The sequence below is a fragment of the Phacochoerus africanus genome, chromosome 2 (genome assembly GCF_016906955.1).
Source record: "Phacochoerus africanus isolate WHEZ1 chromosome 2, ROS_Pafr_v1, whole genome shotgun sequence".
NCBI classification, from domain to species: Eukaryota; Metazoa; Chordata; class Mammalia; order Artiodactyla; family Suidae; genus Phacochoerus; species Phacochoerus africanus.
In genome coordinates, this window is record NC_062545.1 from 230896983 (window position 1) to 230923703 (window position 26721).

The 26721-nt window shown below is 43.6% G+C and overlaps 1 protein-coding gene across 2 annotated transcripts in view; it reads left to right on the forward strand.

The window, feature by feature from the left end:
• Positions 1-2134: 2134 nt before the first annotated feature.
• Positions 2135-26721, forward strand: part of PCSK5 (proprotein convertase subtilisin/kexin type 5) — a 457211-nt gene continuing 432624 nt past the window's right edge. For both annotated transcript variants that reach the window (XM_047767789.1, XM_047767787.1), the window contains exon 1: positions 2135-2557. In XM_047767789.1, the coding sequence (XP_047623745.1) occupies positions 2366-2557 (192 nt within the window). In that variant the 5' untranslated portion in view covers positions 2135-2365. The remainder of the gene's footprint in view (positions 2558-26721) is intronic.

Here is a 26721-nt window from a genome sequence, read left to right on the forward strand (position 1 = left end):
GGGATGTCGCCAAACAGGCTCTCCTCCCATCTGATAGCAACTGCCTTCTATTCTGAAGCAAAGAAAGGCTGACTGGTGTTCATTAAGGAAGGGGATCTTGACTGGGCTCTTCCCATCCCACGTGAAACCCATCAGCTTCTAGAGGACGAATCCAATGGCCCTATGGATAAGAGGCAGGTAGTCTGGGTGGCAGTTAACAGTGATCTAGTAGGTGGTAATCTTTCTGAATTCTAGGTTGAGGAGGGATTGTACAAAGGGACTGGTCAATAGCCAGGACTGGTCAACAACAATAAAGCACAGTTACTCTAGAGTTATTCACAGTCTAAATTCCACTAGTTCTTTGTGTATCCTCTTCCTCCCTCTCCTCCTCTTTCTCCAGTATCTAGCACAATGCTCAGCACATGCTAGGTGCTCAAAACAGATGTGGCAAATCAGTTAAATAAATGAGTAAAATACATGTCTTTTTGCAAATGATTTAGTTCTGAACTTCCACTTCTTTGTCAGTAATGTGGGGATAAATTTCATTGATGGGTTTGTTTTCACAATTAAATAATATGGTATGCCTTATGTTATCATAAATGATAACTTTATGAATTTAACTATGAATTTCATACAGTTTACATGTGTGAATTTTCAGTTTGCAGCTATGGTTCACTGGAGGGGACAAAGGGAAAAAAAATCCAAGCCCTAGACAGCTAAAACAATCATTACCCAAAGCTATAGGTGAGATGGGTTAATTACTCTCAAATACATGTAGCTAATGCTTAGGAAGAAAGAGAATGGGGGATGGGAAAGAGAAGGAAAAGGGGCGGTGGTGGTGGTTAGGGATATGTGAATACTTTTAAGGTCAACTGAGTTACTTCATAAGGAATACATTTTCTTTTCACTAGAAATAGTCCTATGACAGAAAAGACAGAGAGGTTGTTCAGCAGGAGCGGGTTAATCCGAGCTCCTACGCCTGCTGCAGTCACAGTACAAGGTACAGTAATGAATGCGGCACAGCCACACATTTATTTCATTCGAACTTCCTCTGTGGTCCTTTTTATATCGAAGTCTCTCACTGTTACAGGGCCACGCTTGGAAAAGTTGGAAAACTTTTTCCCCGTGGTGGAGAAAAGCCCTCATCAGACTAAATGGAACGAATGAATGAAATTATTCCCTTGGTCCAACATCTCCATTCGCTTCATACCAAATATTCACAGAAACATCTTTCCCCAATTCCGCGACTGGAATTTTACTCTTCCATGGCGTTGCCTAGTATTGGAAACACGGATTTCGAAAGTCAGCAGGCAACAGACTCGGTTTTGGAATCGCCATGGTTGGCTTTTGCAGAAGTCGATGCGCTTTACAGTCCTGTGGGGTAGCTTCTCCCAGGAGCAGAATTTGTAAAATAAACAGTTGCTGAAAAGCATGAAGAATTAACGAAGTGAAAATCTCGGGTTATTTGGCAGTTGACACGCAAGTGACCCCCTTAAATACTTAGTTGCTTAAGGAGGTTCAGAGCTACGATGAATGAATCTTCTGAATCTTCGGGGTACTTTACTTGAACCGGCTTGTAAATTTCTTTAGTCTTTCGGGAAGTAGCGGTAAATTAATACAAATCCAGGAGGGAGAGGCGAGAAGGGGCTAAAACCTCTGCACCTGAGCTTTCCTCCCAGTCTTGGAAAGACTCGCTTTTGCTGCTCAGGACCCTGGAGGTTACAGCCCAAAGAACCCGGCGGCGCTAGGACCTGGTTGGCGCCTGGCGGTGGCCGCTTTCAGGCGGGCGGAGGAGGGAGAGGAGGAGGGGGATGTGGGAAAGGAGGGGTATTAACGGGGGCGGGGGGACTCGTTTATGCAGAGCAGGCGTTGCTGCCATTGCCACTCACTCTCCCGGCGCGCCGCTCGGAGCCAGAGGGAGCGCAGGGAGCTAGCTAGCGAGCGCTCGGAGCCCGGGCCAACGGAAGGGGCGCCTGGCCGCTGCCTGCACCGCCGCCTCCGCCGCGCTCGGGGGCCCCGGGAGGAGCTAGGGCGAGTCGGAGAGTCCGGGAGCCGAGCCCGGCGAGACCCAACTGCGGGAGCGCGCCCGCCCCACTCAGCCGCCTCCTGCGCCCGAGCCAGGGAGCGCCGGTAGACCGCCCCGCGGGCCGGAGAGCTGGGAGCACAGGTCCCCGGAGCCCCAGGGATGGTCTAGAAGCCGGCGCGAGGCTCGCTGCTCTGCTCCCTGCCGGGTTTGCTGCCTCCTGCCGATCGCCCAGGGCTGCGAGCCGCGGCGGCCGGGGGCTGCGCGCCGGGTCGGCCCAGGCCGGAGAAGTTAGTTGTGCGCGCAGCTTAGTGCCCGGAGCGAGCGAGAGAGTGAGCAAAGGAGCAGCGAGGCGCCAGGGCCATGGGCTGGGGGAGCCGCTGCTGCTGCCCGGGACGGCTGGACCTGCTGTGCGTGCTGGCCCTGCTTGGGGGCTGCCTGCTCCCCGTGTGCCGGACGCGCGTCTACACCAACCACTGGGCAGTCAAAATCGCCGGCGGCTTTCCGGAGGCCAACCGCATAGCCAGCAAGTACGGATTCATCAACATAGGACAGGTAATCACTGGCTGGCCGGGCTCTCGGCCCTGAAGCTGCGAGGGCGGGGGGCGGGGGAGTCCCCCACGACCTCGCGCCAGTCCCCTCTTAGTCATTCTTACTCCTCGTCAATCCCACTCTTCGTCAGTCCCCTCCCCCTCTTCCAGATGTGCTCTTGCAGCTGTTGCCCTAACTCTTGAGCTAGCGCGATGCGCTCTTTCTCCCCCCGCCTCCTCTCTTAGACACACACACACACACACTCCCCAAAGTTATTGGGGTTTGTGTTTTACATGTTTCTTACAAACCGCGAGGGACAGGTAGTGTCTCTGGACGAATCCCGAACGTACATGCCTCTGCGGTGGTTTCAGACCTGATCGGACCTTTTGACGTGGAAAGTCGGGGAGCACTGGTAGCTTGGGCTCTATTGGGAGGGTAGAGGGTAAGCGCGCCCCTGGTGCCGGCTCCCTGTGGTTTCTGAGAGCCGGGGTAAAGGGAAGGAGGAGAAGGGAAAGCTTTTCCTGTTCGGACCTGAATTTAGCCCAGAAAGAAGTTTACTCCTCTATGGGCAAGAGAACCGCTGGGCACTGGAGGCGAAGGAGGCGCGAGGATTGGAGCTGGAAGAAAGAAGGGAGAGGAGAGGGGGGCCAGACCTGGCGTGAGCTCTGGTTTCTGGGGAGACCTCCGGGCTTCTTCGCCTATCGAGCGGGATCCGTGTGTGGGCTCCCAGTGGGAGAGTCGGAGGGGGAGACGGGAAACTTGTGAGACCGCTGACCAGGTTCTGCTTTGGAAAACAGCGCGTGTCTTCCCCCAGGGAGGGACGTGCGCGGCCCGGAGGCGGCGGCGTTGGGGGAGAGTTCGACGCACGGTGAGGCGCAGGGGTTTTGTGGGGTGCCGCTCTAGGGCCTTCAGCAGAGCTTCCCGGATGGGGGACCTGGAATTGAGTGGTGTTATGGGGAGAATCGGAAGTGCAACAGATTTGGAGATACCTCCGGGCTAAATGGTATTGGCGTCTTCGCTGTCTCTGCTGCAAGAAACGGGGTGGAGCGGGCGGTTTAAGCGGATCCCAGAAAGCGCACACCCCCCCCCCTCCATCCTTGAATATTATTCCTCCTACTCACTTCTCCCGGCCTGGCCAGAGGAGGGGGCCCTGGCCTGACTGCTGGGGGAGGAGGGAGGTGAGGATGATGGGGGCGCCCTCGCAGAAGACGCACTTCTGGGACTGGTCTGGCAGCACGCGCCCTGCGTGCCCTGCCAGGATGAAGGAAGGGGAAGGTGCCAGCTGGTGCCTCTGGAGCAAGAGAGCACAAATGATTTCTAATGCTGTTGCGCTCCATGTCCAGGAACACGTGCTCCCTCACTGGGACTCGGCACCGAGAGGAGGCAGAGCTGCTGTCACATCTAGAAGGAGCTAGGGAGCAGTGGGGACTTCAAAGCAGCGGGAGTGAGGTCTTACTGGGCTTGGTGGATCCAGAGGGAGGCTCTATTCCGGAGAAGCCAGTCCTGTTGAGGGCTGAGACCAGGGCAAGGGGCTTGGTCTGTATCTGCTCCCCATCCCTACTCCTGGCCCCAGGAAGAAAGGAAACTACATCCAGCCAGGTGCTCTTGCTTGAGTGCCTCTCATCTTCAGGAGAGTGCCATTCTAATGGCTTGTTAGGATTCTACCTGCTTCTTTTTTCACTGGAAGAAAACACTGAGTCTATTCAAGTCTTTTTACATGAACTTAAAGTTGGGTGCTGCACACATATGTCCAGGGAATGTAACAGGGAAGGCTAACAATGAAAGTAGTTGTGTTAATAATCTTTCCAGAAATATCCTCATGTTCTGCTAACACTGTGCATATCCCATATAACAAGCATATTTGAAAGAATAGTTTTTGACTTTGTTTCATAACTCACAAAATGGCCATTTTGGGTGGATATTACTTCACATACAGCAAGGAGGAAACCAAGTCTCTGGAGAAGTTGACTTGCACAGAGTCACCAAGCTAGACCTTGGCTAAGGTACGAATCAGACCTAAGACTGTCTGGTTCAGCCCTGCTCTTCTTGCCTTTGAGGATGGGGGTAAGGAGGAAAAAAATAAAATCCCCATTTCTCTGAATTCTGATTTAGCGGTTCGGTAAGTGAGGCAAACATCATCTTAATTCACAGATACTTGGTTCAAACAGACCTGAACTTCTTGAACCTGAGGATTTTCACAAATTTTGAAAGCAGAAAGATCTGTATCTAAATAAAGTCATTAAATAGAACTTAAGAAATTTCAGAACGTAGCAGAGTGGGCAAGAAGGGACTGTATGTAACAGAACCCACTTTTGAACTAGCAAACATTGCGGTGTCCTTCAACATGCCTTGACTTTTTATAAAGGGTCTTCTAATGAAGATCCTCGGGATTTTCATTTAAAAGGTAATACCAAGAAAGTTTACATACTAATAACATCAGCCAGGTTTATTGTGTTTTTACAATGGCAGTGGAGGAAATTTGAGTGCTTACAGGGGTTACAAAAGACCCTTTGACCTGATGCCCTAACTAGTACAAAAAGATCAGCTGTTCTTACAGTGTGAAGCATTTCCTCTGTAGATCAAAGGAGAGTAACCCTAATCTAAGACTTGGAGGTATAAATTGAGTTCACACATGCAGTATCATTGTACTGTAAGGGCCGTCCTTTTGTTATTCTTTCCTTCCATCAGTAAACCAGCTGTGGTTCAGTTGAGGTCAGTAACTAATTTTTTTTTGTCTTTTTGCCATTTCTTGAGCCACTCCCACGGCATATGGGCATATGGAGGTTCCCAGGCTAGAGGTCGAATCGGAGCTGTAGCCGCCAGCCTACGCCAGAGCCACAGCAACGCAGGATCCGAGCCGTGTCTGAGACCTACACAACAGCTCACAGCAACACCGGGTCCTTAACCCACTGAGCCAGGCCAGGGATCGAACCCGAAACCTCATGGTTCCTAGTTGGATTCATTAACCACTGAGCCACAACGGGAACTCGTAGTAACTAATTTTCATATGTCTCTGGAATGCTGTCCTGTTTTTACCCATTTGGGCTTGGGGTCCCATCTCAGGTGTCTCAGATTGGAACTGAGACCCATTATTGTTTCTGAAGTCATTTAATATCCTGGTAGTGTTTTGGATATCTTCAATGTCATATGCTAGGTGAAGAAGGTGGTGACTTTCCCTGGTTTTGACTATCTGTTCAGAATTTCACTGTCATGTTCTGTATAGCATCTTGGCACTTCAAAGCCACCAGCCAATCTGGCCTGGAGATTTCTATAGAAAAGAGTAGGCGTGCTCTTATGTTCATGAATGATAGGATGTGCAGAGTAAAGAGCAAGTAAGCAAACAGGCAAAAAGGATGTGCTTGACTTCCTAGAAGGGAACAATAATGAGGGCTTTCTTGCCTTTGGTTATAGAGATAATACTTGTTTTGGTAGGTTTTCATATAATGTTTATATTTTGTGAATAATTATGCCTTGAAATGCTGAAACGATGCCATAATTATTAATAATGGTCGTTGTGTCAGCATATATCATATTTTGCTTGGCACTAATTTTAGCTCTAGAATGCCCTACCTTTCTTCCCCCACAAGCTCTGACTCCAGGCCCTCTTAGTACCTAGTACAACCAGCACTACTGGGTTGGCAGAGGGTAGGTATGTTTGCCTGTTGGTTTGGAAGAAGAGGCCTGCTTCTCCCTCACTAATCCTGTGCTCTGACCCTTTGAGCTGGCAATGTAGTGTAGTGATTAGAAGATAGGAAGGACATAAAGGAATAAGACCTGACATAATGTTAATTGTGAACCTTTGTTTGAATCAAAATCTGTAAGCCAGAAGGAATTAACTTCTGGGTATTTGAACCTAGGGAGAAGATCCTCTATAAAGGTTTGTTTTTGTTTTTAATTTTTGGCCACCCTGAAGCATGTGCAGTTTCTGGGTCAGGGATCAGATCCAACCTGCAGTTGCAACCTAAGGCACAGCAGAGGCAACGCCAGATGCTTAACCCACTGCCATATCCTTAACCTACTGCATAGGGCCAGGTATAGAACCAGTGTCCCAGCGTTCCCAAGATGCTGCCAATCCTGTTGTGCTACAGCATGAACTCCTGTAAAGGTTGTTTGTAATACACAATAGCTGTATTTATCCTTCTGTGAGGTGCTTATAATCCTTGACTCCAAACTGAGATTACCAGTAGCAAAAACTCCTCCCCTAACCTTGTAATTTACCTTGAGCAAGATGATGGAAAGATAAAGCCAGCTACAAGCAATCCTGGGGGAAATGTTTTACCTGGAGTTCCCATTGAGAGCATAGATTTGGAAACTCTGCACATGGCACTTGCAAGGTCTAGGAAAGCAGGAAAGTCACTGAGCTTAATGGAGCTTTTGTTCCTTGATCTGTAAAATGATAAATCTCTAGATCATAGAGGGACTTGACTTTCCATTGCTGAGCACATAGCTAAGCTTGCAGTGAAAGTTTTGTTGAATCTGAAATAAGTGAGACTCAGACTTTATTTAGATATAGAGAAAGGAAGACGTTTTTATAATGGAAGATGCATTTATATTGAAGATTAGGAGAATAGGTTTTTTTTTGTTTTTGTTTTTTTGCTTTTTAGGGCCGCTCCCACGGCATATGGAGTTCCCAGGCTAGGGGTCAAGTTGGACCTGTAGCCGCCAGCCTACACCACAGTCACAGCCACACCACATCCAAGCTGTGTCTGCGACCTACACCATAGCTCATGGCAACGCCAGATTCTTAACCCACTGAGCCAGGCTAGGGGTCGAACCTGTGTCCTCATGGATACTAGTCAGATTCACTTCTGCTGCACCATGACAGGAACTCCTAGGAGAATAGTTTTTGATGAATGAGTCAAAAGAGGTAAATGAGAACTTTGTAGACAGGGAAACTAGCTTTCCATTTAAACTAACGGTTTGGAATCATTTAAGAATTGTTTTCTGTTGAATTCTAAACACTTCTAGCTGGTGTCCCATGGCAGAGCCTGCCTCCCTGGTTGATCTTTGTTGTAGCTCATTAAATAGTCTAGGATAAGCTCACTGGAGATGGAAGAAAGGGACCAAAAATATCTGAAAATGATTATTTTATAAAGCATCTTGCCTTGGTACATTTATGATCATATTTGCATTTTTTTTTTAAGGCTGCACCTATGTCATATGGAGGTTCCCAGGCTGGGGTTCGAATCAGAGCTGTAGCCACCTGCCTATGCCACAGCCACAGCAGCTTGGGATCTGAGCAGCATCTGCGACCTACACCACAGCTCATGGCAATGCCATATCCTTAACCCACTGAGCAAGGCCAGGGATCGAACCTGTGTCCACATGGATACTAGTCAGATTTGTTTCTGCTGAGTCACGATGGGAACTCCATATTCTGTTTAACTCTTTTTTTTTTTTTTTGCCATGAAGGAGCTCAAATATTAATGGGGTTGCAGATGTGTAAGTGGATTGATTATTTTTTTATGTTTTCTGTTTAATTCTGAATATGGTTTGTCTGAGGAAAGTCTTCTTCTAAGAAGCGTTTTCCAAATCAGTAGGAAGAGGTGCTTTAGTGGGAAGGACCTTGTTCAGTGATGTCCTGAAGGCTCCCACTCTACTGGTTAGTTTTGACCTATGAGTAATGTGGGATGTTTGAAGTGCTGGTAAGTGGAAAGTGAGTTCTGGGTGCTGAAGGATGGGGAGATGGGGCTAGTCTGGTGGGTTGTATGGGAGTGGATTGTGCTCCCCTCATTAAATCCTTAATTGATAGAAGGATGCGGGAGTCCCAGGTTGATCCCTGTGTGATGTATCTGGCTTTGTGTATCTCTCCACACCCAAGAGCCTCAGTGCTGACCTCCTAGCTGCTTAAACTTGCCTATTTCTCATGAGATGGGGAACCTTTCCTGAGAAAAAGCAGTTCAGAGTGCTTGGCCTGATGATGGTGGGTCTGTTGCATTAACCTCATAGACCAGGAATGGCTAGTATGTGGCCATTGGGATTTTTGGAGTCAATTTGAAATGAAAAACTGCATTTTTGTGAGCCCCAAGGCAGCCGAATTTGCGTTATTGCTATCTTGCATGGGTTTCTATCCAGAAGTCCTAACCTTAAAGGTCAGCCAGAGAAGCAGGGTAGTGTGCTGGGAAAATGGCCAGCAGTGTCTGACTCTTTGGTGAAGGGAGGGAGTCCTGACCCAGAAACCTCCCCTGGGCAGGGAGGGGTGTTTATGTTGTTGGTTCAAGTTGTATGAAGCAGTGTCTGGGTTTTCCCCAAGGCTGAAGTATCTCCAGGCATCACTCTGCCTTGGGACTTTATCACATGGCTAGTTCAAGTTGGATTTGATGACAGAGAAGCTGGCTTTGGCTTCCTGGGTGGTAAAGTGAATGCTTATAGATACCCATGCATGATAAAAGATAGGTATCTATATATCTATGAATATTTATTTTTAATCAAAGTTAAATTTGCACCCAGTTTAGAGTGGAATTACTCATGTAATTTCTCGCAAGTTTCAACAGATCTATCTCTACATCTAAGTGTACCAAGAAGGAAGAATCCATGCCAATAAATATTCAGTTTGGATTAATCCTGGGAGGAAAAATGTGATCAGAAAGCAAACCAGGATTCCCGTCGTGGCTCTAGTGGTTAACGAACCTGACAAGCATCCATGAGGACACAGGTTTGATCCCTGACCTTGCTCAGTGGGTTAGGGATCTTGCGTTGCCATGAGCTGTGGTATAGGTCACAGGTGCAGCTCAGATCCCGTGTTGCAGTTGCGTAGGCCAGCAGCTACAGCTCTGATTTGACCCCTAGCCTGGGAACCTCCATATGCTGAGGGTGCAAGCCTAAAAAGACCAAAAAAAAAAAAAAAAAAAAGCAAACCAGACTAAGAGTCAGAAGGTTTGTGTGAAACTCTAGGGCTTTCTTAGTATTTATCAGTCTGACACTCAGTGCCTGATTTTTCAAATTGCGAACCTCCATCCACATCACAGGATTGCCATGATATCAAATGCCCCAATAATTAACATGAATATATAAATAAAATAAGACATAGGAAGCAGCATATGATCCGTACGGTTCCAAGGAGATGCAAAGATTGTTCAAAGGAAAGTAAGTGAATGCCATGATTAATGGGGGTGTCCCTAGTGGAATGCTCGTGAGTTTTCAGATTCTTGTGATTGGTGATTGCCCCTGGGGATCTGGTGGACACAGAAAGGGGGAGAAGTGACTGTAGCCTCTGCTTCTCCCATCAGAGGATAGGGAAAGTGTAACTGGGAGAGCCTTGGATAGTGGTGTAGTGCTGGGACAGCTGACCGGAACATCAATCAGCCCAGGCTCCCCATCTCCAGGCTGGACAGCTTTGGTTTATAAGGCATGTGCAATACGGAGGTTTTATGCCTTTTTAAATACAGAGAATCAAAACAGTCTTTTTAGAGTTCCCTTGTGGCACAGTGGGTAAAGGATCCAGCATTGTCACTGCAATGGCTTGGGTCACTGCTGTGGCGTGGGCTTAGTCCCTGGCCCAAGAACTTCCACATGCTGTGAGCTTGGCCAAAAAAAGCCCACAGCGTAGTCTAGCTGAAATACAGAGAAGGGTATAAGGAATATGGTGGGAATATTGGGTACAAGTGTCAAAAATCCAACTCCTACTACTTAAATAGACTTAGTAAACAAGCAGGTAAGCAAACAGGGAGTCTGTTGGTTTAAACAGGTCCATGTGCCTTTATGTGCAGTCTTTTTTGGGGGGTGGGCAGAGGGTGGGCCTGTGGCATGTGGAAGTTCCTATGCCAGGGATTGAACCCTAGCCACAGCAGTGACCTCTGACCCCAGCCGCTGCAGTGTCAATGCTAGATCCTTCACCTGCTGTGCCACAAAAGAACTCCCCTTATGTGCAGTTCTGAAAGCAGAAGCTGAATGCTTTTTGCAACTAACCCTTACCTGATCTGTACTTGCTCCACGGCAAAAGCCTATCCTGACCTAAACTGACATGGATTAGGGCATTAATTTGGTTGCAGGAATACATCACTGTGTTTGGTTATAAGAATGTTGTCCTTGATCCAGTTAGAGGTGTGTGTCATACACTCCAGCATGTGCTCCATTGTCCTTTTCTCATCTGAAGAATTATGAATTCCTGAACCACATCTGGATTCCAGTGTTTCAGAACAGTGATTATGGGTCTGTCCGGCAGAAAATCCAGCGGTAGTGCTAATGATCAGTATTCCTCTGTTAACCTACAGCTTCATTTTCAGTTAGGCCCTTTCCTTGAGAGAGTAAAGGTCTTCTGATTCTTAGTAAGTACCTCCCTCACCCACTATTGAAATGAATCCCTGAAAAAGATTCCAGTTCTTCCCGATTGGGTCATATTCCCATGTGTGGGCCAGTCACTTCGTTCTCGGGGGGTGGTGGGGTTCTTGTGAGTCAGCTTGGGGCACAAGTGCACCCTTGAAGTGAGGGAGATGTTCCCCTTGGATGGGCAGTCCACCAACTGGGAGGGAAAGTTCCCTCAAGGAAAAGACATTGCTACTACTAGAATAAGGGAAAAGGAGATGGGGGATGAGGGAAAAAAAAAAAACAAAGAACTCACTTCAAATCAGATTCTATGAGTCTTTAAATGCCTAGGCCAGGGAGTTTGAGCGTTATCAAGGAGGATTAAGAGTTAGATTGAAAGTCGCTGCAAAGGGGGCAGTAACGTATTGATTCAACACACATGAGGGTCTGTGCTACATAAGACATTCTCTGCTTTTAAGGAGCTAGGACATTTTTATTCATAACTCTTGTTAAGCAAGGCCAGTACTAATGGAGTAAGAGGCAGTGCAGTATGCTTCAGTCCTGCCTGGGGGGAGTCTGCTGGTAGCCTGTGCATAATAAACTGGAGGAGGCAGAGAGGCTGTTGTTGGGTAAAGTTATTCTTTTTGTGTGTGTGTGGTTTTTTTGTGTGTGCTTTTTAGGGCCACACCTGTGGCATATGGGAGTTCCCAGGCTAGGGGTCGAATCGGAGCTGCAACTGCTGGCCTGTGCCACAGCCACAGCAACGCTGGATCTAAGCCGCACCTGTGACCTATACCACACAGCTCACAGCAGTGCCGAATTCTTAACCCACTGAGTGAGGCCAGGGATCGAACCCGCAACCTCATGGATATACTAGTCGGGTTTATTACCACTGAGCCATGAGGGGGACTCTGGGAAAAGTTATTCCTAACAAACACAAGAACCTGTGACCACGGAAAGAGAAGGGAGCTCTTGTACAGGTGGATTCGTTATGGCTTGGTACCCAAATGGAGGTGGAGGAGGGAGAAAGAAAACAAAGTTTCTAGCCTGGGCACCAGGACCATGGGGGACTTGTCTAAAGCATGAAGACTACAGGAGCATTTGGGAGGACACTTCGTGATGTCCACTGGGCAGAAGAGAATTTAGGACAGGAAAGAAGTTTAGACTGGTTGAGCCAGCTCAGGCTAAGTGAAGCTGTGTTAAGGGCCCAGGAAGCTAAAAGAATGTCTCCATGTGGAGGGCAAGGGATAAAGGGATAAAAAGGATTAGGTGAAAGTGGCGGGGAAGCCCTGAAGTCACACACTCAGAAAGCCACAGAGGGTTGCATTAAGTACCAAAATTAAAACAGAAGGTGGTAAAAACAGAAGTGTGGCTTAAAGAACTGGGACGAGGCTGTCACCTGGGATCTTAGAGCCAATGCCTGATTGAATAGTGAGGGGCAATAGGGGTATGTGGCAGCAGAGGTAGTGAGTGCAAAGCTTTTCATTGCACATTGGCCTGCCCACTGACATTATCTCCCTTTGTCTCTTTCCCCTCTGTGGGGACCCTAGGTCTAGAACCAAAAGTTTTGAATTCTGCTACTTCCTAGCCAAGGGACCATAGGAAAGCATCTTAAGTTCTCTGTGCCTTAGTTTCTTCATGTGTGAAAAAGACCTAATAGTATTTCTCTCATAGGATTGTCGTGAGCATTAGTTAAAAGTAGTCAGAATGGTGCCTGGCACATACTACATACCAATAAATGCCAGTTATTAGATCTCGTTTTTTTAAAATTTACTTATGTATTTGCTTTTTAGGGCTGCACTCGCAGCGTATGGAGGTTCCCAAGCTAGGGGTCCAGTAGGAGCTATAGCTGCCAGCCTATGCCACAGCAAAGCAAGATCCTAGCAGCATCTATAACCTACACAACAGCTCACGGCAATACCAGATCCTTAACCAACTGAGCGATGCCAGGGATCGAACCTGCAACCTAATGGTTCCTAGTCGGATTTGTTTCTGCTGCCACAATGGGAACTCTTTTTTGTTGTTGTTACTGTTTTTTTTTTTTTTTAAAAACCAAGTTTCTATAGACTGTTTCCATCCTACTGTTCTCTTTTAACATTATATTGTGAGCCTTTCCCCAATGTTACTAAATAATTTTAGACAAATTCTAATGGTTGCATAATTGAAGGGACTGTACTATGTTGTAATTAGTGTGACCATACATCACATTTTTCCAGGGATAGTATTGGTTTATGCCTTCAGTAAATCAGTGCACCTCCATTAAGTATTTTTATATCCCCTTTCACTTTCAAATATGTCTGAGTTTGGCAGAGAAATGATATGGTCACCCTAATTGTATGTATTTATGTGTGCATGTGTGTAATTGCATATCTATTCTTCCACTAGCTGGGAAAGCAGGGTTGTACCTCATTCCTATTTGTGTTGCCAGCACCCAGCACAGTGGGTGGCACAGGAGAAACACAGTAGGCACTTGGGAAAGGATGCAGAAAGGGTATATCTAGAGAGGAGTTGGTTTGGAAAGGAAGAGGAACATTGGTGCCTTGAGAATAACAAAGAATGAGGGTGAATGGAGATTTAGGGAGTTCAAGTTGGGGAGGAAAGGAAGTGATCATGAGTGGACAATGGCCTGGATCTCATCAGTTCAGAGGTAACACCACTTGCAGAGAGAGGGGGAACTGGGTGGAACTGATGGCCTGGTGCTCCACTGTTTTGGAACATTGTTAGGAAATTCTGATAAGAATTAATGACTATTGCCTATGAGAAGAATTGCCAAAGAGCAATGGCAATAACTGCTTGTACTTAGTTATGCTCAGTGAGTCATGGTTAAATAAATGAGAAAATAACCAGTCTTTATTGTTTTGTGCTTTTGTCACTAATGCTCAGGAACCTGAGGTTAGATAAAAATAAAACAGGGAATTAGACTCTATCAAGATGAGAGAGAAGGGAACAAGACCAGACTGGGAAGATGAGGGTGACAAGAGATGAATGATTCTTGAACACAAAGGGGTACCATTTTTTTTGTCTTCCTAGGGCTACTCCCACAATATATGGAAGTTCCTAGGCCAGGGGTCAAATCAGAGCTGAAACTGCCGGCCTATGCCACAGTCACAGCAACACCAGATCCGAGCGGCTTCTGGAACCTACACCACAGCTCATGGCAATGTTGGATCCTTAACCCACTGAGCAAAACCAGAGATCAAACCCACATACTTATGGATGCTAGTCAGTTTCGTTAATCTCTGAGCCACTACAGCAACTCCTGGGGTACTGTCTTTGAAATGATAGACCACAATGTCCAGGCTTTGAGAAAAGTGGTAGGGCCAAAATAGGGCTGGTGAGCCAAAGGAATAGGGCAGTATAAAGGCTATAGTTCAAAATAAAAATGGAAAGCCAGTTTGATAAGAGTGCTAGAAGAGGAGAGATGGGACCCACCCCACAGGGTAATTTCTTTGTAAGCCACAGGCAATAGCTATTCTGCATGATGATAAGGTCCAAGGTGGGCCAACCAGATAGAGAACAGGTGAAGGCCAGTGGCTTGGATGGAGTCAAGAAACTGTGAGGCTGAATATGGGCAGGGTTATCAACTTGGATAAGATAAGGATTCCAAGTGTTTCATGCTGGTATACCCACTAGGCAGACAAACATGGATTCTGCCCCATACTTCAATTCTCCTTGGGTAAATTTAGGTATTATCTCTACTTTACACATCGGTGCACTATTATTTGCACTGCAGGTTCTGTATCAACTTAAGGGATAAAGACAGACACTTGGGCAATTGCTTTAAACTCCCAAGTGAGCCTTCCCCTATTTGATTTAAAAACTGAAGATTGCACTGAGCACCAAATATAGAGGGAAGAGTGTAAACAGAGAATGTGAAGCCAGAAATAATATTTTAGGATGATTTTAAAATGGTATATATGATGTCACATTTTACATTTGCCTTTACCTTGGGGTTGTCAGGCAGCCTACTTTCCATTATAATAAATACTTATAGCTGTAATTTATTCTCATGTCATGTAGTCTGCCTTTTACATACATTGTTTTGTATAGTATAATGCAGCTATGTTCTGAACATGTCTTTTATGTATTCTTAGTGTAACTTTACTGCCTTGTCAGAATATGGATATATTTTGAAATGTGATTTTAAAATTACACATTACTCGCTCTACAATATATAATATTTTAATATTTTTATAATATTTTTAGATTGCTCTATATAGTGTCAGGTTAATCTTGTTTGCATTTATATGTTAATCTGATTATTAAATTAGGGTTAGCATCACAAAAGAATCACAGAGTTTCTAGTTTTATCTTCTGTGCATTATCTAAAAGATTAATTCTGTCCTGGGAAAATTACATTTTGAATACCATGCCAGCATTGAAACTTATTAAGATTTATAAGAGGCAAGTCCTTCCCTGCTGCCTTTCCAAGTGTGTGTGTGTATGTGTATACACACAGACATATATATCTCACATATATTTGTACTAAGTACTTAAGGTCTGATATTTTTGTAATAAGTACTTAAAGTCTAGTGTTTTTCTACTCTGAGTAGCTCTTACAGCTGTAAAAATATACCAGTTCTCTCCATATCAATGTTCCCAGGCTTGTACCTTGTTTTCACTAGTTGAAGTTTCTCAACCATAATAAAACTGGGCAGTGCTCACTAGTTTGAATGCAGTGTAGGAAAGGAAGACAATTTCAGGGCCTTTAATCTTGTAAGCAAATATCCATAACTACAAATTTAGAAGTTTACTGCTTATTCATCGTGAGCCTAGTTGCATTTAACTAATACGTTCTTTTTTCCCTATGTGTGTGGGACCCCATTCATCAATTTCAAAGTTTTTCAAGAGAAAACTAAATTGTAGGCCACTTAAGATTTATTACAGCCTAGCTTCCAGCAAAACCTTTTTCCTTTATTTTTTTAACCTTGGGGCATCTCTCCATTTGGTTAGTGCTCATGAGCCAGTTTACCAAATGCCGCATCCTTTGACTCATCATAGGATGATGTCATTACTTCTGGGCTAGTGGGACAATGCTGAGAACCAGTAAGCAAAACTCAAGGCTGAGAACAGGTAAACTGAATTCTTTTCTAAGCCCTGCCCTGCCACTAATTTGCCACATGCTTGTGAACTGGTCACAGGTTCCTTTCTGTCTTAAAGGATTAGTTTTATTCATTGTTTTATTTGAAATATAGTTATTGAAGGACACCATCAAGAAAGTCAAAAGACAACCCACGGAATGGGAGAAAATATTTGCAAATAACATCTGATTAGAGCCTTGTATCTAGAATATATGAAGAACTACACTCAATGATAAAAAGGCAAATAGCCCAATTAGAAGTGAGCACAAAGGACTTGAATAGACATGTCTCCAAAGAAGATACCCAGATAGCCAGTAAGCACATGAAAAGATGCTCAACATCATTAGTCATCAGGGAAATGTGACTCAAAACCATGAGATGCTAACTCACATCATACTTGCTTGGATTGGTCTAATCAGAAATTCAGATAATCACAAGTGTTGGCAAGATAGGAAGAAATTGGACCCTCATACACTATTGGTGGAAATGCAAAGTGGTGCAACCACTGTTGGAAAACCATCTGTCAGTTCCCCAGAGTTACCTTATGACCCAGCAGTTCTACTCCAAAGTATATACTCAAGGGAAGTGAAAACATTTGTTCACACAAAAACTTGCAGGCGGCTCAGTGACTTAAGTGGCATTATCACTGCTGTGGCTTGGGTCACTGTTGTGTCATGGGTTCAATCCCTGGACCAGGAAATTCCGCATGCCATGGGTATAGCCAAAAAACAAAACAACAACCAAAAACCCATGTAGACAAAAGTTCTGTGGCAGCATTATTCAAAGGAACTAGAAAATGGAAACAATAATGTCTATGAACTGATGAGTTGATAAACAAAATAGAGTGTATCTTTGCACGGGAATATTTTTCTGCAATAAAAGTGAATGGATTACTGATACAGTCTACAACTTAGAACCCTGAAAACACTGTGTTCAGTGAAAGAAGCCAGTCACAAAAGGACACATATGTATGGCTCTGTTTATATGAAATGTCCAGAATAGACAAATCTATAGAGACAGGAAATAGTGGTAGTGGTCTGGTTGCCTAGGGCTGGAAGGGTGGGAGGATGAGGACTGACTACTAATGGGTATGGGGTTTCTTTGCCAGTGGCTGGGGGAGATGAAAATGTTTGTGGTGATTTTTGCGCAACTGTGTAATTATACTAAAAACATGTGATAAAGGTTTTGTGAATTTTTTCTCCATCAAGCTGTTAAAGAATAGTTCCCGAGTACCTGTTATTTATCAGCCATCCTAATAAACTCAGCCCTGCTGTATCTGTCTTAGAGTGGAGTAACCAACCTAAAAGCCAATGATGAAATAAAATAATTTCAAATTACGGTAAGTTGCTATTGGAAAGCAAAATACAGTGACTGGGTGGGAGGACTCCTTTACATAGGCCTTCGGGGGAAATACTTGAGCAGAGATCTGAATAAGAAGGTGCCCACCACATGGAGTTAAGGGTAGGGTGAGGTCTGTGCAGAGCAGACAGCTGGTGCAGAGGTCCCAGGGGAACAGAAAACCAGCTGGTGTACATGAAGTCTAGTTAACAAGGAAGAAATGCTTGAGATTGGAGAGAATGACCTTGCAGCTTAGTTTTGGTGATGCCATTTACCTGTTTAGAAGCCATCAGTAACCCCCGTTCGCTTACTGCCTTTAAAACAGATCTCTTCTCTGGGCTTTGAAAGGCCTATCTACCCATCCTGAAATACTTTTTCCATCATATTTCTTGCTCTCTCAAAGCCAAACTGTACTTCCCACTGTTCCCTAGATACTATACTCAGTCCTTTCCTGTGTCTGTGCCAGTCTTTCCACCTGGAATATTCACCTGACCCCTTGCTCTTCTGGAAATTCTTCTTAAAGGCACATCTCAAATGTCACCTCCACTATACCTCACTCTGGAAATAAAGGTAAAATACAGGTGTAGGTACTCTCACTTTTCAATTCTTTGACTCCCATAGTACTTTGCCCAACATTCTTTTAGAGAATTTAGTAGAGTTTTTCTTTCATTTTTTTCCTCCATATAAAGGGGTTAATTGTTATTTCATAAAAAGTGATTTGGCTTTATATACATAACCATTAAATATTGGTCAAATCCTAACGTATTATACAGTCCTGCAGTGAATATAAAATGAAAGATAAATCTGAACATTGGAGAAAAATTACAAAAAAATTCTACCATTAGGAATGCTAACAGTGCGTAATATACTCTATACATATATGTACTATATATATACATAGACACAGACACATACACACACATATATACATATATATAATGTATTCTATAGGGGAGTGTAGTAAAAAGAGTGATCTAGGATTGATGAGTCATTTGTATATGGCTTCTAAAGTCCAGGGTTTCCTGGGAAATAGCCTAATCCTTATCTTTGAATATTTCAGATCTTGGCATTATCAGCAGGGTCATTCTTTCTGGCTTTTGACTTCCATGAGAATTCTTAGTGTGAGAGTCAGTGTACACAGTGTGATATCGTCCACCCCGAGAGCCAAGTCCAGATCACCTTAGGTCTGGAATTACCTCTTTAAGGACCCCAGGGAACCCTGACGATCCTGCTGGCTGTGCTCATCATGCTGGGGGTGACAGTGCAAGCCTTGTGTCTATTGGAGCAGTGGGAACGACAGCACAGAGGGTCCCCCCCAATGATGGAATTGTTCAGTAGTAAGAGAGGGTTTCAGATCACAGGCAAATTTTACTGTCCGTGTTGAATCAGTGAGAGTAGCAAAAATAAATAGATTTGGTGCAATGGAAATCTTCAAAGCTCTGTATCATATAAGCCATGGAATCTTATGATGGCCAGAAGCTCATGGCTGGCCTACGCGGATTGTCCACAGCAAGACTTTCCTAGATGTTGGAGGGCCAAAGTGCATGAGAGGTGGAATTGCTGGCTCCAAGACAAAGACATAAATTAAGCCCTGCAGCTTAGTCCTTAAGGAGTGGCTTCGAAAATATCCTTGGAGATAGGAAACAAACTCAGGACAAATAGAGCAAATATCCATTGGGAGTTAACGCCACTTAATTATGAAAGGAATGCTTTCCTGATGGGGTGACATGGCCAGAAGCCAATCTCTCAATTGAGATGGGTCTCCCCATATGACCTCTTCACTTTGATCAGATCTAAGCCTCAAATGACCAGTCCCTTCAGGCTCAGGCAGATAGAGGGATAGGCAAGTTATATTTTCTGGGTCAGATGAAAGGAAGATGGGAAAGCCGAGTGCTTTCATGCAGTATACAGTTTTAGAGTGAAGCTATTCCCTTCTCTCTGCTGTAATGGGTCTACTGGAGCCAAGCCCTTCATTACTTCCTGTTTGGACTCTTGCACCAGTCCTACCCTATGCCACTGTCTTTCCTTTCAAAGCACGTCATGTAAAGGAGTTTAATTTTTTCAGAGCCCACTGTGGTCAAAGAGACTTCTTCCTTTTCTTCCAATGCTATCCCCCCTTCCCATTCTCCCTCCCTGACCTGTGGGTCTATCCTAAATATCATGTCACCTAAACATGTTGCCAGTCTTTTCACATGAGCCGCCATGCCCTACTTTTCTGCCCCTGCTGGTGTTGCTCCCACTGCTGGGACATCCTCGTGTCCAGTTCGCTCTCATTCTGCAAAGCCCTTCTCAGATGTCATTCCCATCAATGAAAGTGCCTGTGGCTAAAACTTCTTTTGTTTAAACTCTTACTGAACTTTGTAAGCTTCGTTCTTATTTTTTTCAAACAGGCATTTAACATTTTCTGTTTGTATTCAATTTATTTGTCTGTTTTATCTCCTCTGAAAGATAGCAGTCCCCTTAAAGACAGGATTTCTGTGTGGTTCATCTTCGTATCACATATGGTACCTTGGAGAGTGTGCTCTACCATGAAAAGGCCTCGGGAAAAAGATTCAGAAATGGGTAAATGGCTGTGAGGACATGGAGGCAAGGGAGTAAGTAGAGATGGCAGCTTCGGGACTGGCAGCATCAGTACTGTCCACTGAATATGTTTGGTTCTCCTCCTTGCCATGTGATTGAGATTGTATTTCCTTATTTTGAGAGTAAGTGTGGCTGTGTAAATTCTGTTGGCCAATGAAATGTGAGCAGAAGTGACACATGTCCCTTCTTTCACAGTCCGTGCCTGATTTACTGTGCTTCCCATCTGCCCTGCTGGGATCTGCCACACTCCAGGTGGTGGGTGTGCCATTGGCCTGGGTCCTTTCGGGCTACGGTGAGCAGCCCTCCCAGCCAGTGCACAATGGACATGTAATTTGAGCTAGAACAAGCTTTTGTTGTTTTAGTCACTAAGATTCTTGGGTGCATTTGTTCCCACTATGAACATTGTAGGAACAATGCCCATTCCCCCTAATACGAAAGCACAATAGCTTTCTCCTTAGCCTTGCACACAGTGTAGAAGGAGATCTGTAATGGAAGAAGGGGAAAGCTTATGTGATATCCTGGCTAAGAACCCTGTGACTTAATAGGAAGCCCTCAGTGCTCTCTAGGATGTATTTTGCTCATTATGCAAGTGGTAGTGAGATGTGTTCCAAAAAATCAGAAGCCAGCTATTAGGTCTTTGCAAGTGTATGGGATTCTGTTGCTTAGAGATTGGCATTTCCTGAAAGAAACTGTGACGATCCCAGTTGCTTTTATTTTTTGTTGCTTTTCTCTGGACTTGCCAGCCCCTTGGAGGAAATTTGTTCCTTGAGTTCAGAAATACCTGTCCATGACTGGTAAGCCTTGAGGAAATGGAGAGGCTTTTTCTTTCCAAGAAGACAGAAACTTAGGGTATTGCAGTTTGTCTTTCATTTTTCCCCATCCAGTGCAAGTAACATGTTAGTTTTGTGCTTCATTTAATTGTCTAGCAGCGAACTTGCTTTTTGCGTGCCAATTTCACTTGTTTTTGCCCCCTCAGAGGACCACACTGTACTCTTAGATTGTGACACCCACTGCTGTTGAATCCACTTAAAATTTGCCGCCGCTTTCCACTAGCCATTGGGTCTTAGTTGTTGGAGAACTGGCTTCACACACATGTGGCTGTCTGTGCACTTACTTACTGATTTATGTGAAGTGGACACAGTGGGGGAACATCTGAGATTTAAAATGTTATGGCCTGAATTTCCAACTGTTGAAATGAATCCAAAGCAGCAGATTTTTCTTCTTTGGCAAGACAGAATTGAGGCAACATGCAGTGATTTGGTTCGCCGATTTGTGAGCTGTTAAAAACCGGAATAACTTAAAATGAGGAGAGTAAGCACTGCATAATGTGAAAAATATTCTAAAGGTCACATGGTTGTGCAGCCTTAGACAAGTGAAGAATCATGGAACTAGAACTATTTTGAATAAATATGAAACACCTCATGTGAGTGAACATGTGGATTTTTTTTTTTTGCTAAAATATGCTCTTAGCAAAGTAGTCAAAATTTTATTTAGTTCACCCTAACTCTGTGAAGAGATAAAGTTTCTAATAAACCCAGAAGATCCTTTTCCCACTCTGGAGGCCATTTCTGGCATTTATTTCTTTCACTTGTATTTTTTTTTTCCTTTGCCATCATTGTGTCCGTCAACATTCACTGCAGATATTTTAGAATATCTACAATGTGCTTAAATACACCACCAAAATCCTGGAGATGCAACAGACACAAAAATTTCTACCTTCTTGGAATTTACAAGTGTGTCAGCTTGCTTCAAAACCCAGTGGCTTAAAGCAACAGTCATTATGGTTATGAGGCTGTGAATTGTCTTTTAGGTTCGTCAGTCAACTGGTGGATCCATTAGGGGGCCTGATTGGTCTAGGATGGCTTCACTCATTTCTGTGGTTGGTGTTGGCTGATGACTTGGATTATGGGGATAACTGGCCATGTGTCTCTCATTATCCAGCAGGCTGCTTGGACTTCTTTCCACAGGGATGAGGAGATACCTCAGCAGCTAGAGGAAGGAATCATCAGGGTACAAGCCCTTTTCAGATTTCTTCTCATGTCCTGTGTACTAACATCCTATTAAGTGAAAGCATGACCAAGCCCAGCTTCAGGAGGTGGAAACATACTTCATGCCTCCATAGAAGAGATGCAAAGAATTTGTGGCCATATTTTGTAATCTGTCACAAGGAAACTATTAATAAACAATTGAATAGATAACAAGTGCCTGTTAGTTGGTGGTAAGTCCTATGGATAGAAACCAGGGAAAGGGGATTGTCTGGAGAATGTTTTGCAGTTGTAAACAGGATGGCTAGGGACCTTTTCACGGAGAAGGTGAAATATGTAAGTAAAGAAAAGAAGTAAAGAAATGAGCCTTGCAGATATCTGGAGGAGGAAACAGCCAGTGTAAAGACCAGAACAGGAGAGAGCCTGATAGAGTGAAGGAATAGTAAGAAGATGCTGAGAGAGCAGGTCAGGTAGCAGATGGGCTGGAGAAGTAATGGGAGTTGGTTGGAGAAGTGAGGGGGATTCTGTTGGTTGGTGCTTCTCCCTTTTTTAAATTGAAGTATAGTTGATTTATAATTTTTCAGATGTATAGCAAAGTGATTCAGTATATATATATCTGTATATATATATATAGAGATATAGATTAGGTTCTCTCCCATCATAGTTTTATTATAACATATTGAAAATAGTTCTCTGTGCTATACATAGGCCCTTATTATTAATCTGTTTATAGCTTCTCACATTTTAATGTGCATAAAGTCTCTTGGGGATCTTGTTAAAATGTATACTTACTAGGTCCATGGGGCCAGAGAATCTGTAGTTCTAACAAGCTCTTGGGTGATACCGCTATCGCAGATGGTCCTGGGACCACACTGAGAGCCAGCCTGTAAACCATGCAGAGTAAGGACTGGATTTTCTCTGTGGGGGGAAGAAGGCTATTAGACAGTGTTGAGCAGAGATGTGACCTGCTATCTGCTATGAGATAAGAAACAGTAATTGTTTAGAATGTTGAACAGGGGATGGAGACATGGTCCGGATTTTGCCTGCTGTGGTTTTCATCATCTGAACGTCCTTTCCTCTACAGGAATGCCATTTCCTTCTACCGTGTTGATAAGAGCAAAAGGGACCTATCTCTGGCCACCCTCCATCCCCCATTCCAGATTCCTTCCAGGACAAACTGGCTCCTTGTGGTTACCCAAGTCCTGATTATTAGAGCTGTTCTTACTCAGCCTGACTCAGTGGCTGTCAGTCCCTGGCTCACAGTCACCTGGGAGCCTTTAAAGATCCCTTTAGTGACCCTGGTTAATTGGCCTTGAGTGGGTTTTGGGCATCAGTCATCTTAAATGTGCAGCTTGCTTGACAACAACCACTGAGCTCCATTCTTCTTCAGCACCTGATAGGCTAACTCTTTCCCCAGAGCACAGAGCCTCTCTGTCCCCATGAATCTGCTCTCCCTCCACTATGGTCTCAGCCTTCTTGCTTTTCTTTACTGTCAAAACACAGGAATCATTTGATCCTTCTCAATTCTACTGCACTTTGACAATTCCAGCCTTACTAGTCTGATTTCACTACGTCACAATCATTTTGCTTTTGGAGTCGGCGGCGGAGGGGTGGTCTTTGGAGAGCTACACATACACAAATACTTGTTCATGTTGAGAGTCACAGAGTTGTGTAATTGATATGTAAACACCCTTGCCATAGAACAAATCTTTCAGGGAAGTCCAAGATCTTACCCAAGGGATGGGACACCCAGAACACGTGCTGGAAGATCATTTGGCTCCAGGTTTCATGTTTATGAAATATCTCCCAATTTACTTATAGATGTGGTTTCACACTCTGGCTGGATTGAAATACAATATGCATTTACTTTCATGTCTCATTACTGTATTTCACTGTAAGTACACTAGGAATGAATATAGATTATACATTCTGAAACTCTGGTGGATGGCATAGTTATTTTTTTGTATTATACATAAACATTTAAATAAATATGCTATATATTTTAGCATTTCTTTATTTTACAATCCACCAGGTGCCTCGAAATACAGAAGTGGCCTGGGGTCTGTCCTGACTTTTGAGAAGTCCTCTGAAACCTCATATAATTCCTTAGGAAATGCTTTCTTCCCTGCTTTTAATCCAACATATGTGTATATGTGTGTATGTTTTATTTGAAGGTCTTATTCTTTTGTGACTTTCTGTTTTCTAATCAGAGGAGGAAATAAAGAAAAATGAAAAGCTGTGCAAAATATTATCTGTCAATCGTGTCACAAATTCGCTGTCTCATCATGTACCCGGAATGACTTGTCTGTACATCATTAACTTGTAATAGATTTAAACTAATTATTAACTCAACCAGATGGGTTTACTTGAGTATTATCATACAGAGCTTTGTGGTGTGAGATTGTGATCAAGTTCCATAAAATTTATTGCTTGAATCTTGCTGGATCCAGCATTCCATTAAGGCACTACGTTTTGCTGTTGCATTATCACATCAGATTTGGTTATTCCTTATTGTTGGAAAGAAAGGGTGTGTGTGAATGTGTGTGTATGTGTGAATTGTGATTTGTTTGTCTTGAAATGCCACTTCTAACAATCTGTGGCTTTGGGAGAGATTTTATAATGTAGTTGAGAGACCCATTGGGTTTCAGAGTTGCCAGCAATAGTATCACCTAGACTCTCATTTCAAAAGACAAAGAATCTGAGGTCCCCCCAGAAAGACGTATGACTAGAGCAAGGAACTGGCATTAAGCAGACCTGAGTTCTAGTATCTTCAAACTCTGGTTTTAACAAGTGTCTCCTGGGAGTTGTCTTATTTAATAATATAGAGAAACTTTTCTAGTCATCTTGATTCTTTGAGGGAAATATATATATTTCTTTAATAAGAATTGCTAATTATTTTTGTATTTATCAGGGTTTATGTTTGTTTAGGAGATATGTGAATGGAGAAAATTTGTCATAAGCGCTAGCATGGATAGATATGTGATGTGCAAAAAAATAGCTTGATTTTGGAGGCAATCTTTTCCCCTACTTCTGTGAAATATCTCACTTTTATGCCCTTTTCATTAAACTACCTTGAAAAGAAATGTTAGATGTTACATCAAAAGGTCGTTTTTATTGTGGTGGGTGTTTAGTAATAAAGTAAATAAATGATTTATCTAGTGGCTAAAGCATGAGCTCCTTGGTTGGTCTCTTAAACCAGAGAGATCTTTCCTGGGGAAAGTCCAAGGCTCATTTTGGAAAAATTGGGTGTAGTAATCCCCTTTGCAGGTAGGAATGGGACCATGTTATAATGAGGGTGGCTTTAGCCAGGACTGCAACCTAAGCTTTCCTTGGCTGGTTTGTTAAACTGTAATGAGGGGTAAATTTTTGCCTCCATTGTGTTCAGTGTTCAGCGTGTAAGTTCCTTTTATAGGTTTATGGAGTGTAGGCAGTAACGAAAACAACAGAATAGAGACATTTCTAGAGACATTTCGGCATAAATAACTGCAGTCACTCTGATAATTCAAATTAATATGATACCTTTGAAATGGGAGTAAATGCTTATGACTGCCCAAACCATTCCCCACCCTGGGTCTTTATCACTTTAGTTTATTGGGGCTTTAAACCTATTTCACAATTTAGCTACAGAATGTTGGCATGTTCAAGCTAAGAGGGAGGAAAACTTATGAAGCCCTGTTTTTCTCCTAAATTGCCTGCCTCTATTTGAGTGATACAAATGCAGCAATCAGGCAATATCCAGTGTTTGGAGTATTAAAATAATTCATGGATTAATTTTCAGTCCTGTGAAAGCCTCAGATAGAAGATTAATATACATTAAATATACTTACTTTTTCTTCATTTATCCAGCTATGAGATATTTGTCCAGATAAGTATGTGTCTTCAGTTACTGTGAAAAACTATAAACATTGCAATGATTCTTTTGGTAAAACACTGTATTAAGTTTATCTTTTATGTCAACAGTAAGTTCTTAGGAATGATAGAAAAGAGATACTTATAACTCAGTCTACCTTCTGAGTACATTTTCTTTCTTTTCTTTTTTTTCCCTTTTTTGGCTGCTCGGCAGCACATGGAGTTCCTGGGCTAGGGATCAGATCCTAGTTGCAGTTGTGACCCAAGGTGCAGCTGCAGCAACACTGGACACTTAAGCCACTGTGCCAGGCCAGGGATGAAACCTGCATTCCCATGCTCCCAAGATGCTGCCAATCCTATTGTGCCACAGCGGGAAGTCCCCAAGTAAGAGTACATCTTCTTAAACATCACTTTTATTTTTCTATTTTATGGATACGAACATTTACTTGGTAGGCATAATGGTTATTTAAACTCTCTTTTTGGGTTTATTTGACATATATTTAAGATCAAGCAAGCTGCTGAGATAAAGGTCAATGGACTTACATTAAGGAAAAAAAATAAGTTTTCAGCCAGGTTCAGGAATTATTGAGATAAAGATGTTAATCCTACAGTTGATCAGGTTGAAGTTAAAACTTACATAGAATTGAAAATTTGACTCCAAGCACAAATTCTGTTTTTTTTTTTTAGCCTATTTAATAGGTTTTGTATAGAATAGTGAAACTAGCATTGAGCTCACTGTCAGACAAATCTTATTTCTATTACTAGCTCATAGTATAAAGTTGGATAAATTGCTGGATTTAGCTGGGCTTCTGTTTTATCATTTGGAAAATTGGGATAATAATTCTTCACTTACTTCATGTATTCATTCACTTGTTCATTCTATAAATGCTTATTGGGCAGCCACTCTGTGCCAGGCACTGTGATGGGTACAGCCAATATAACAGTTTTTAAAAAGTCAGTAAGGGAGTTCCCTTCGTGGTGCAGTGGTTAACGAATCTGACTAGGAACCATGAGGTTGCGGGTTCAATCCCTGGCCTTGCTCAGTGGGTTGAGGATCCGGCGTTGCGGTGAGCTGTGGTGTAGGTCACAGACACGGCTCAGATCTGGCTCT